The 13903-nt window shown below is 36.8% G+C and overlaps 1 protein-coding gene across 2 annotated transcripts in view; it reads right to left on the reverse strand.

Moving 5' to 3' along the window:
• LOC106870854 (DNA mismatch repair protein Mlh1) overlaps positions 1-13903 on the reverse strand; it is a 209173-nt gene that overhangs the window by 73207 nt on the left and 122063 nt on the right. For both annotated transcript variants that reach the window (XM_052969928.1, XM_052969924.1), the window contains exon 3: positions 1576-1666. In XM_052969928.1, coding sequence (XP_052825888.1) covers positions 1576-1666 — 91 coding nt within the window. The remainder of the gene's footprint in view (positions 1-1575; positions 1667-13903) is intronic.

Consider the following 13903-nt stretch of genomic DNA (forward strand, 5'->3'; position numbering starts at 1 on the left):
CGAACAATTTTTGTGGAAACTGGGTTCTTGAGGTGGTCATTAAGCTCTGCAGTAATTCTGGGAGCTGTACTTTTGTGATCCTTTCTAACAATTTGCAAAAGAGTCCGATGGCCCCTATCTGAAAGTTTTGGTTGCCTTCCAGAGTTTTGTATTGATAAGGAGGTTTTTCCCTCTTTCTCAAAGGCTGTCATTAATTTTGAAACAGTACTTCTTGATACACCAAACATTTCAGCTGTTTTCGTTATGCCAGCACCTGTCATATGAGCACTAACAATTGACCTCTTTGAAAGTCCGATAGATCTGTCATTTTAATGAATTTTAATTACCTTTTTCCGATGATATCTGCAAAGAAACAGCAATTCTAGCAAAACATATTAAGCAACACTAATTATAAATTAAAAAACAAAAATAAACAAGCTTTTGACGGTTTTATAGATATTTCAAAATTATGATGCTATCATACTAGGTGTTTCCATTACTTTGTACAACCCCTGTATATATATATATATATATATATATATATATATATATATTACTGGGGAAGGTTGGTTTATGGGATTATCCGGATTTCCAATCCATAAAGGGTTTAACTTTATGGTGTATCGTCAGACCCCAAAACCTGTTGGCTTAAGACCTCTTAAAAATATAGAGGGGAAAACCTTATTACATTTTAAAGAGGTCTTAGGCCAACAGGTCTTGGGGTCTGATGATACATCATAAAGTTAAACCCTTTATGGATGGGAAACCCAGAGTAACCCCATAAATTGGCCTTCCCCAGTAAAAAAACATTGACTACTCTACTTCTTAAAGTGTGCTTCTTCTCCAGATATATGTTTTCTAAAAATGACACACACACACACACACACACACACATATATAATTATAGTTTAAATTTGCAGAAAACAAAAGATTAAGACAGGTGAAGGAACAACAAGCAGGTGTATTAGTGTAATGCTCGGGAAGAATGGAAAAGTCTTGATGTTTTGAGCCTACTCTCTTCAACAAAGGATTGAGAGGAAAAAAAACAGAGAGAGAAAAAATGTGTAGGGATTACTGATATGTATAGTTGGCTGATGCTGCATCTTCCAGTTTCACAGTATATTGATTAATCATGTCTACTGCATAATATAGTAACTCTTGATATGCTATGTCTGAAAATAAGAAAGGTAAATCAAGAGGTGGCGAGCTGGCAGAAACGTTAGCATGCCAGGTGAAATGCTTAGCGGTATTTCGTCTGTCTTTACATTCTGAGTTCAAATTCTGCCGAGGTCGACTTTGCTTTTCATCCTTTCAGGGTCGATAAATTAAGTACCAGTTGCGTACTGGGGTTGATCTAATTGACTGCCCCCACCCTCTCCCAAAATTTCGCACCTTGTGCCTAGAGTAGAAAAGAAGATAGGTCAATCAAGACTGGAATGTTTTTTTTTTTTATCATAGAGCTCAATCAGGGCCAAATTGGGTTAAACATCAACAATCATATAAACCTGAAATAAAGGGTTAAAATGTTAAAGGACACAGGAAAGGCAGCATTGATTTGCTGAAGTGTTAGAGGTACCATTCTAAAGGATTACTTACACGTATACCGGTGCCATTATCTTGAATCTGTAATAACTTCAGGCCCCCTTGTTTAACTGTTACTTGAATACTAGTAGACTTGGCATCAATACTGGAAGAGAAAATAGAAGTAATGAGTCACAATTTCTTATCAAGAGACAGGAGCTCTAAGACAGTCCAGTATTATTGTCATTAAGTTTCTGATAGCTTTGGAGGCAATATTGATGTCAACCTATATAGGTACTTTTCCTTCACACAGGTTACACCATAACTTAATATTGAAGGTAGTGACTATGATTGGTATACACATACATACACACATAGTTGTATATTCATAACAACATGGCTCAAAAAAAAAACTTGCCTTTTTAAGTAGTAGGGTTGACCTAATTTGAGACCTCAAGAACCAATAAAGAGATTTCCTTGTTGGATTATTGTTTTTTTTAAGATTATCATCTTAAGAATTTGTGGGAGAGTTTGTAATTTTTTTTGCCAGTCAAACAACCCCTTAACCCTTTAGCTTTTAAACTGGCCATATGAAAGATCTGGTCTCTCATACCTACATTACAATGTCATTCTGAAAACTAAACAATCACATCATCAACATCTCAAAGCTACAAGGTAATGCATGACGAATAAATAAGAATCACATTTGATAAATTAATATGAATGCAAAAGAGTTAAAGGCTCTCCCATATTGGCTCATGCCTGGTATTCAATGTAATGTAAGTTGGAGGTAAACCCAACACAATCCAATGATAGCCCAAAATAAAATATGCACTTACCCATGTCCCGGTGGAGAATTTTCTCCAAGAGTTATTCCTGCAGTAAAAGCCCTTATAACATCCAATTAAACTCAAATATGATAAACATGACTATACACAAATATCTGATGGGAATATCTGTTTCTCAATGTTTAATTTACAGTTATTTTGTTTCTGTTTTCTTCACCTTTCCATAGACCTCATTCACTATTTCATGTTCTTCTGTACACTCTTTATATCTCTCTCTCTCTTCCACATAAATTTCTTTCTCTGTTACCATTATCATTTTTATTATTATTACTACTACTATTACTAAGGCAGCAAACTGGCAGAATCATTAGCACACTGGATAAAATGCTTAATGGTATTTCGCCCGTTGCTACATTCTGAGTTCAAATTCCACTGAGGTTGACTTTGCCTTTCACCCTTTTGGGGGTCGATGAAATAAGTACCAGTGAAACACTGGGGTTGATGTGATCAACTAGCCCCCTTCTCCTGATTTCAGGCCTTGTGCCTTTAGTAGAAAGGATTATTATTATTATTATTAAATGCAGTGAGCAGGCACAATTGTTAGCACGCCCGGTGAAATGCTTAGCGGTATTTCATCTGTCTTTATGCTCTGAGTTCAAATTTTGCTGAGGTTGACTTTGCTTTTCATCCTTTGGGGGTTAATAAATTAAGTACCAGTGGAGCACTAGGGTTGATGTAATTGACTTAATCCCTCCTCCAAAATACTGTAGGCCTTGTGTCTACAGTAGAAAGGATTATTATTATTAGAAGAGATGGAAGAGGGGAAGGAAGAAGAGAAGGAGGAGGAAGAGGGGAAGAAGAAAAAGGAGGAGAGGAGAATTAGGAGAAGAAAAAAACAGAGGAAGAAATACTTGTGAAGAGAGTCGACAAGTGTAAACAAAAGAAACATTGCCTCTTCCTCTTTTTGTTCAAATAATCTGGAAATAAATGTGCTTGTTCTTGTGTGTGTGGGCATGCTTGTTCCTCTTTTCTCTCATCAGAGACTCCCTCCCTCCCTCACTGGTGGTATCCTCTATCATACCTGCAACTTCCTCTCCATCTCTCCTGAGACAAATGCAACTAGTTTATCTGCCTACCTACTTAATCTAACATTGGCATATTGATATTGATATTCTACTTTCTATTTATCTATTTACTTATAACTGCAACTCTAGTAATGCTTAAATTTACAATTTTACAATGTCCATAATGCTTATACTCATAACACTGCTAACACCTACTCCTACCCCCAGTAGGGGGAACAATCTTAACACGCTTGAATGTTTGAATGATGACAGGTCAAAAGTGAAAACAGATGTAGCATGTCTATCAAATGAACACGAAACCTTCTTTTCAGGCACTAAATAACATCTCATCTCTCCATGCCTCCTCCCACATTCCTTTCCCAGTTTTTAGAGTTGGCACTGTCAATGTAGCACCACTGCTGCTATATTCCTGGTATGGCAACTGCAGGAGAAATACCTAGCCAAAGATAAACCCCTATACTTAGTTTTTGTTGACTTGGAGAAAGCCTTTGACAGGGTTCCCCGATCCCTTATCTAGTGGGCGATGCAGAAACTGGGGATTGACGAGTAGTTAATAAGAGCTGTACAGGGATGCTGTTAGTAAGGTAAGGGTTGGTAATGAGTATAGTGAAGAATTCCAGGTAAAAGTAGGGATTCACCAAGGATCAACCCTCATCCCTCTCTTATTCATCATAGTCCTCCAGGCAATAACAGAGGAATTCAAGACAGGTTGCCTCTGGGAGCTCCCCTATGCTGATGACCTTGCTCTCATAGCAGAATCACTACCAGAACTTGAGAAGAAAGTACCTTTGAATCATCGGGTGACATGCCGTGCTTGAGGATACCTATTGCGTCAAATGAAATCAAAATCAAAACCAAAAATCAAATCACAATCAATTGGAACTTGTAGTTGTGGCCAATGCCAGTGCCACCTAACTGGCTCTCATGCTGGTGGCACGCAATAAGCACCATTCATGCGTGGGTCATTACCAGCGCCACCTAATTGGCACCCTGTGCCAGTGACATGTAAAAAGCACCATCTGAACGTGGTCAATGCCAGTCCCCCTACCCCACCCTGACTGGTTTCTGTAGTATGTAAAAAGCACCATCCGAATGTAGCCGATGCCAGTCCACCCCACCTGCCCTGACTGGCTCCCATGCCGGTGGCACGTAAAAAGCACCTACTACACTCTCGGAGTGGTTGGCATTAGGAAGGGCATCCAGCTGTAGAAACATTACCAGATCAGATTGGAGCCTGGTGAAACCACCTGTCTTGCCAGTCCCCAGTCAAACCGTCCAACCCATGCCAGCATAAAAAACTGGCGTTAAACGTTAGATGATGATGATGATGATGATGATAGACATAACAGGGATTGCAGTTACAACCATGACAATATTTTTTACATTGTAAACTTATAAGCAAGACAAAACCAGAAGACTTTTTCTTCCCCACCTCCTATTATATTATGAGAGAGAGAGAGAGAGAGAAATGCTTTGGCTCATCATTTTCTTATTCTGAGAAAAGAAGTCCCCTCCACAAACTATTAAATTCCTTACTCCTTGTGGCAATGGAACTTAAACTTCCAGAACTTTCATTTATACTGCCAACACACCTTCACCCATTTCTTTGGGTCTTGGATTTTATCACAGGATTTGAAACTTATTTTTTTTAGGCACAGTGCATCTACAACTACTTTATTAAATGTGTCTTTGCTTTATTTGTTTAAGATGGTAGAGTGTGATATAAGAAATTTTTGGTTGCTGTTGCTTGTAGTTCCAAGTGACAGTGTAAAGGGTTACTTGTTGGCTTGAGTATTTTAATGTAGCAACTTGCTATAGAAAGGGGTTAAAAATGTGTGCATGCGTGTGAGTTTGCACATGTATATGTAGTTTATTATAAAGGTATCTAAAACTCAACATGATATATTACAATTCAAGAAATGCAGTTTGGAAGGCAGTTCATGCTACATACATGTAGCCACAAGAATTATTGTCACTGGTTGCAAAATCCATTGACAGGCAATTGTTTGAATTTTGTATAAATATCTATTTCTCATATCACACACACGCACATGCGCGCGCGCACGCACACACACACACACACACACACACACACACACACACACAAGCAAACATGTATTTAATGGTTTAATCAAAGGAGGAAGAGCATTGTCCAAACCTTTTTCAGAGTTTCCATAACTAAAGAGAAAGTGAAAGAGGAAGTTTTTCTCAAAGCAGAAACCTAGCCTGAAGGCTTGCAACAGAGTGGATTTGGCTAAAGACACAATGGGGGACAGGTGGGGGTATTAAATTGGTTGATTAGATACAGATATTAATTTGTTAAAATATCTAAAGAAAACCTTAGAAGTAAGTGTTTTGTTACTGAATAATCAAACATATTGATTTCTAACATTTGCACAAGGCCACAAATTCATAGCCAATTGTACTGACCACTGTACACAACTGGTATATATTTTGTCTTGATCAATGAAATGCAGAGTTAACACCTTGCTGCAATTTGAAACTGGGATATAAAAAAGACAGCAAAATAGTGCAAAGCATTTTATCTGATGCTCTGCTACTTCTGTCACCAGTTACCTTTATTTATTGTAAATACTAGAGACATTTTGATTTCAAGTTCTCAGCAGCTGATACAAACTGACTATAGGTGGGCAGTAATGTTGGCAACACAGCAGAAATTAATATGAAGAAGTGAACATTTTACAAGCAAACACAATGTGAAAATAAGCAATTTATCATAGATGATTAAATCTCATCAGCAGTTTCTATCATATCCTATGTTGACAGGATGTATTCAAGTTATGAAAAAAAAAAAAATGACTGGGGAACAAAGCTCACAGTAGCTAAATTGCTAGATATTCTAAGCAGATGTTCAGTCAACGAATTTATGTTTAATATCTTAAACCACACTTTACTATCTTAACTAAATCTTAAACTTTGTTTCATCCCCATAATCATTTTGTAAATTCCATCTTAAAAGAGATTTAATGGAAGATATACATAAGATATCAGAGATGTAGTTTTAAATAACATTTTATTTCCGTTAATATTTCAACTGGAGTACAACAGCCCAAAGGTAAATATTCAATGAATCACAACAAATGAGAACATAGTACATTTAAGATAAATGGACAACATTTAATAACGTTATATAAAGCAAAATCATTTAGGTTTTATTTGTATAGAAAACAAGCATGTATGTCGATATGAATATGTCTCTCTCTCTCTCTCTGAATGTTGTTCTCGAAATGTATGTCTGTCAATATGAATATAACTGAATGAGAATGCTCTTCTCATAATGTATGTCAATAGTAATGTCTGTAACATCAGGTGATGTGAATTTTTCTGTTGTCTCAGTTATATCTTTCCTCAACAACTGTCAGATGCAAAATGAGTAAAAATCTTCCTTGCTAAGTACTTTGTAGTTATGAACACGCATGACTTAGTTTACATCACCATTTCAGTTATATTTCAGGTGATGTCAAACTAAGGCATGTCCACAAACTTATTGGTGTATGAAAAGAACTGCTCCATTGGTGCTGACCTCAAGACTAAACCACAATAACAGCATTAAACTACTAGTTGACTTTGCAGTGTGACCCCCTACTGACTGTAGTAAAATCAGATATTCCTACCATTTATTTCTATTCTGCAAGGTAGACAGGGTCATTAAGAGTTAAGTGTGTTGGTCACTGACCTAATGTAATCTCAACGACATGATATGAATGGCCCCCCCCCCACCTCCAGCTAGTTATCTGGTAATCTAGTACTGTGTTTCTCAGAGAGTGTTCTGAGGAACAGAAGAATTCCACAGAAAAAAATGTTAAGTAAATTTAACAAAAATTTATTTTATACACAAAAAGGTATTCCCCATTTTCAAAATAAGTTATATGTTTTTATATGATGAGATGCATGATCACGTAGTTAAGTTTGCTTTACAACCATGTACTTTCAGGTTCATTCCTGCTGCATGGCAATGTGGGTAGGTGTCTCCTTTTATATAGCCTTAGGCTGACCAAATCCTTGTAAGTGGAAATGAAGACAGAAACCATAGGAAGCTCATTAACAAGGAGAGAAGCTAGGCATCAGGTGTACTTAGCTAAACTAGAAGCAGAAAGGAAGAGATCTGTATCTTTCTGTAATGTGAGGATCAGGGGCATAAGGTGTTATGTCAAAAAAACAAAACAAGATTGGAGAGAAGTATATCCAAGATGATAGAGACATGCTTACCCTTAATGCTGATGACAATAAAGAAGCATGGAAGTGCTATTATGAGACTTTGTTGAATGAAAAGAATGCATGGGATAAAGAGGGTACAGCAATTCAAATTGACAGCAGTATGATAGAGTGATTACAAAAATGAAAGTAGGGAAAACTCAGAGATAGTTGCTGAGATGCTCAAAATTTCTGGAGAGGTAGGATACATGCTAGTCACCTAAATAGTTAACCAGGTAATACAGGAAGATATCATAACCAGTGACTGATATAGCAGTATCATTGTAAACTGCTACAAGGGCAAGGGTTAGGGTTACAGGTTAGGGTTAGGGTTAGTGTTACAGAAAGAAAATTAGAGAGGCATCAAACTGGTGAACCAAACTATGAATGTCACAGATAGAGTGATAATATAAGTGATATCAAAAACAGATTTAGCTTGGATGTGATGCTGTTTAGATTTATGTATGGAAGAGGCATCAAAGATGCAATCTTCTGAGTGAAGCAGCTGCAAGAAAGGTAGCTTGCAAAGAGTAAACTTCTAACATTCATAGACTTGGAGAAAACTTTTGACTGAATGTCACACTTGATAATTTTGTGGTTACTAAAGAAAGTAGGTGTAGATGAATGGCTTGTGAGGGCTGTACAAGCTATGCACAAAAGTGCAGTTAATAAAGCAAGAGTCAATGATGTGTTCAGCAATGAATTTAATGTGGAGGTAGGCGTTCAACAAAGTTTGGTGCTCAATCTGATATATTCATCATAGTCCTGCAGGCCATCACAACAGAGTTGAAAATAGTCTCTCAAGAACTCCGATAAGCAGATGATCTAGCTCTCATAGTTGAATCTATAATAGAATTAGAGAAGAAATTCCAAACATAGAATTAAAACTAGAATTGAGAGGCTTCATAGTAAACTTAGCAAAGACTAAGATGTTAGCAAGTAGAAAAAATATAGGATCTTGATATCATAAGGAAATGGCTTTGTTTGATATGCAAAATAGGAGCAGGTAGAGATTTTATGTGCTGTACCAATTGTTAGCTGTAGAGATACAAGAGATATAGTAGAGTCACAGGTAGACTCACAGAGAAAACAGGCTTTCTATGATGCTGATGCACTGGAGCAACAAGTACTAAGAGCACACCAGAAACAGATTCTCTACAAATATCTGGCTGGGTCACTAGAAGTAGTTGATAGCTTCTGTAACCTAAGATGCATAATTAGCAGTGGTGGTGGTTGTTCAAAAGAGTAGTAGCTAGGATAACAAAAGACAAGAAATTATTCAGGGAGCTATTACCTCTGTTGGAAATAAAGGGCTTCTTGTCTGAGGGTGAAGTGCAGATGATATGAAACATGTTCTAATTGCTGTCAGATAGCTTTGAATGCTGAAGACTTGTAAAGGAACAAAGCTAACACATTCTGAATGTGAAATGTCAGAGTGCATGAATGTTAGAGTACAAATGATCTGAGAAAAAAAAAAACTAGGTTAGCTGTAGAGTGCAGGAGAGAAGGCTATATTGGTATAGACATGTGATGCATATGGAGAATGAGTGCTTCATAAAGAAGTGCTGTGTGCATCAAGTAAGTGAAACCCATATTATTGCAAGTGAAACCTGTAAAGGGGGTTGAATACATAGGTATAATTTCCACAATGTCTTCAAAATTGTAAAAAGGTTCTGTGACAAAATAAGTTTGGAAGCCACTACTTATGTGTTCAATCCTTTCGACCATTGACACTTTCCAATTGTGAATGGAAGATAGTAAAGAGTAAAAATATAATAAATACAATTTTTGCTTAGTCATGGTCATGTGATTAAGAAGCTTCCTTTGCAACCACAAGGTTTTAGATTCAGTGACACTGTGCAACATCTTGGGCAAGTGTCTTCTACTGTAGTCATGGGCCAATCAATACCCTGTGAGTGAATTTTGTAGACAGAAACTTCATGGAAGTCCATTGTATAAATATATAAATTTATGTACTTATGTGTGTGTGTGTGTGTGTGTATGTCAACCACTTGACAACCCTTGTTGGTTGGTTTATGTTCACATAACTTACTAGGTCAGCAAAAGAGAGTGATAGACTAAGTACCAGACTCATAAAGATAAATGAGAACTGATATTGATTTGTTTGACAAAAAGCTTTCTAGGTGGTACCCCAGCATGACTGCAGTCCCATGACTGAAACAAATAAAAAATAAAAGATGACAAAAGACTAGTAATTAGAAATGCTCATTAGGGGTTATTTTTGTTGCCTCATCATCAAGAAGAAAAGTGGTAGACCATGGCCTGATGTCAAGGATTTATTATTATTAACATTATCACATCACCAAATAGTTTCAGTGTTGTTTATGGTTTTTGTTTACATTTAGCTATGTCACTCTGCTGGCAATATAACATCAATTAATTCTCTTCCTGACATTCATTGAAATGTAGTTAGGCTTTTATTGGATAAAAACGGATTTAATTTTTATGACAGAATACTAAGAAGGCATTGCAAGTGAGAGGTATTGACCAATCAATGGTCTGACAATGCCCCGCCTGAATTTCATGCAGTGAGATTTATTGTGAGATAATGGTTTGATATGGTTTATCTTTATAAATCACTCAAGATTAAATATAAAACATAGAAAAAAAAAGTTATATATATATATAAAAAAAGGATATTAGGATTAGGTGGAATTTGAAATGATGAAATTCTGGGGAGAAAAAGGAACTGTCAGATGAGTAGTTACAAAGCAGAATCTGACTGTAATGACATGGTTCTTAAACTGACAAAAAACCAGCCTCTACACAGACACAGATACATACACACACACAACAAGTGAAATTCCACCTCCGTTTGTTATTATTATGAAAATAAAACAAAGTTTGCATTCATATAATTCTTTTTTTTTTTTTGCCATGATATTGGACAAGCTGAAAATGTTTAAAACCACGTAATTTCTATTAAAAACAGCATTTTGTTGGTCTTTTGTTTCTCAATACTCACAGACCCCCTCGCTTCTCCTCATAGAAAACACTGTATTTGGTGGACATGTTAGCTGGTGAATAATCCTATAAAATTTTGTCTTTTACTTTATATCTGTCTTCTTGCACCAGTCATTAGATGTCTGGGAAAGGTCTCTTTAATCATTCTGACTCCCAAGTTAAAACTTTCATCATCATCATCATCATCACCATCACCATCACCATCACCACCACCACCACCACCACCATCATCATTTAGCACCCATTTTCCATGCTGCTGGAATAGGTCAGATAGTTTTATTGGAACTGGTAAGCCAGAGAGCTGCACCAGGCTCCAGTCTTTTTTGGCTTGGTTTCTATGAATGGATGCCCTTCCTAATGCCAATCACTCCACAGTGTAGTGGGTGCTTTTAACGTGTCACTGGCATGGGTGCTTTTTACATTTCACCAGCACTGGCCACAACTATGATTTCACTAGGCTTAATGTGTCTTCTCAGGTACAGCAAATTGTCAACAGTCTCAGTTACTTGTCATTGCCTCCATGAGACTCAACATCCGAAGATCATATTTCAGCACCTCATCCCATTTCTTCCTGGGTCTACTTCTTCCACAGGTTCCCACCACAGTTAGGGATCAGCACTTCTTTATGCAGCTGTCCAAAAAACAAAATCTGCAACAGCATTTGAGCATTGTTTTAAAATTCATTTTTTTCAGTACTGTCTTAAGGCACGAGCAAACTGAGCAGTTACCTGTGAGACTGACAGGTCTGAGGGTGCAACTGATGTACGTAAGCTGTGGCTTGCTATCAATAAATAAATACTAGAGGCACCCCCACCACCATGCACTGAATTACCATAGGAGGTGGCGGCCTATAATGCTGTTAAGACAGCCCTGCTTTTATTTCCTAGAAGTCAAAGAGCAAAACAAAACTATCAAGTAAGGCAGTACAAAAAAATCCTTATGATTACAACTAAAACCCATAAGTTGATGTGGGACATAAACACACCAACACCAGTTCTCAAAATGGTGGTGGTGGTGGGGGGAGGGCAAATCCACACAAAAATACTTGTGGTTTCAAGTGGTGAGGCACTGAAACAACTGTAACCAATATCAAACTTATGCCATATTGGTATCTTCATTCCTGTCTTCTTCTTCTACTACTACTCACCACCACTACAACTACTACTATTACTACTACTGCTACTACTACTACTACTACTACTACTACTACTACTACTACTATGCTGCCATCATCACTATCATCATCATCATCACCAAACAGAATTATCAAATAAGGCAGGAAAGAAATCCTTGTCTACAACTAAAACCCACAAGCTGATGTCTCCATCTTATCAAACATTAGTTCTTTCCACATCAAACTTTACCTCATCCATTTTATCCATCTCATTATCTTTTATCTTTTACATGTTTCATTCATTAGACTGTGGCCATGCTGGGGCACTGCCTGGAAGATTTTTTTAGTTGAATGAATTGACCCATTTTTTTTGTTAATCCTGGTACTTATTCTATCAGTCTCTTTTGCTGAACTGCTAAGTTATGGGATGTAAACACACCAACACTAGCCAAGTGGTGGTGGGTATAAACACACACACACACACAATAGGCTTCTTTCAGTTTCTGTCAACCAAATCCACTCACGAGGCTTTGCTCAACCTAAGGCTATAGTAGATGAAACTCACTTAAGGTACCATGGAGTGAGACTGAACCCGGAACCATGTGGTTGTGGAGCAAGCTTCTTACCACACAGCCACATCTGTGCCTTTCACATTATCTTTCTTAAACACCTCTCTATAAATCAAATTTTTCATGTGAAAAGTACCACCTCTCCAATTTCAGGTCAGTGGAAGATATATAGCATAATATAGTCCAGATTATACAATGCCTTGAACCAAATGAGATAGTCATGGCTGTTGTATATTTGATCATATGTTTGCTCAGTGAGGAGTAACCTAGGGTTAAATAACAACAATAATGATGACAGTGATGGTAACAATGTTATCTACAACAATGATGACAACAATAACCATTTGCACACATTCTCTTAGTTTCTGTTACTGAAATTAAAAATCTAGGTGCCCTCACTCTTACATATGTCTTTCTAATTGTTATCTTATGAACAATTTATCTACTGTTTATCCTACAACTGCAATCCTCTATGATATTCCTGCCTAGCAGAAATGCAGGCTGAACATCAGCAGCATCCATATCCTCAGCCTAGTCTGAGAAAGGATGGGCCACTGGTTCTCTCCAGACTAAACTATAAAAATAAACTCCACAAAAAGCAAAAAGAAAAACAATAAATGAAATTGAAATGAAAAATTTTGATAATTTAAACAAATAAATAATGAAAATCAAATAAAAAAATAAACAACAATAAAATTTGTAAACCTACATCAAACAAAATACAAACGAAATACAAAACTGAATTGAATAAAACAAAAAGAAAGACATGAAAAACAACACAGCCAGACCTTCGACACATTTTAAAGATTTCCTAATAAAGCCAACCGTTGCTTTTTCCAAACAAAATATTGATTTCTTTGGATTTGGCACAAGAGCAACTTTTGTAAAGGGAAGGATAGAGTCAATTGAATCAGCTCAAGTATATTAAAGATACTTATTTTATTGACTCCAAGCAAATGAAAAGACAAAGCTCATTGTATTCAGAATAGAGAGGAAAACTGATTTTATCTAATGCACAGCCAACTAACTAACTGAGGATTTTACTTTTGTGCTAAACATGTCTTATTTATTTGGAATGAAACTCCTGTAGCAACATACACTGTAAAAGCCAATACTTTATTCCATTGTTTTATTTCTAGATCTATGTTACAAGGTAAGTAGTGTAACCAAACCTTTGAGTTGAATCTACTGGGTCCACACTGCTGCAAGCATTTGGGCCAGGCTTTTATTCTAATGAAAATGACTCTGCATCCAACAAGTAGTCTTGGTGACCCCTGTAAAAGGTTGTAGCTGTTGTCCTTTTTTATCTGACTAAGGCATCAAGATCATTGTTTTAATGATCACATAGATGCAAAGAGAATTGGTTATGACATTCTTTGCAACTATCACATGTTGTCAAGGTCAAGAAACAGTAACACACACACACACACACACACACATAAATACACAATAGGCTTCTTTCAGTTTTCATCTACAAACTCTACTGACAAGGCTTTGTCTGGCCCAAGGCTATAGTACAAGACACTTGCCCAAAGTACCATGCAGTGGGACTGAACCTGGAACCATGTGGTTGGGAAGCAAGCTTCTAACCACACAGCCATGCCTGCACCTATATATATATATATATATATATATATATATATATAT

Source organism: Octopus bimaculoides, chromosome 1, assembly GCF_001194135.2.
Source record: "Octopus bimaculoides isolate UCB-OBI-ISO-001 chromosome 1, ASM119413v2, whole genome shotgun sequence".
NCBI classification, from domain to species: Eukaryota; Metazoa; Mollusca; class Cephalopoda; order Octopoda; family Octopodidae; genus Octopus; species Octopus bimaculoides.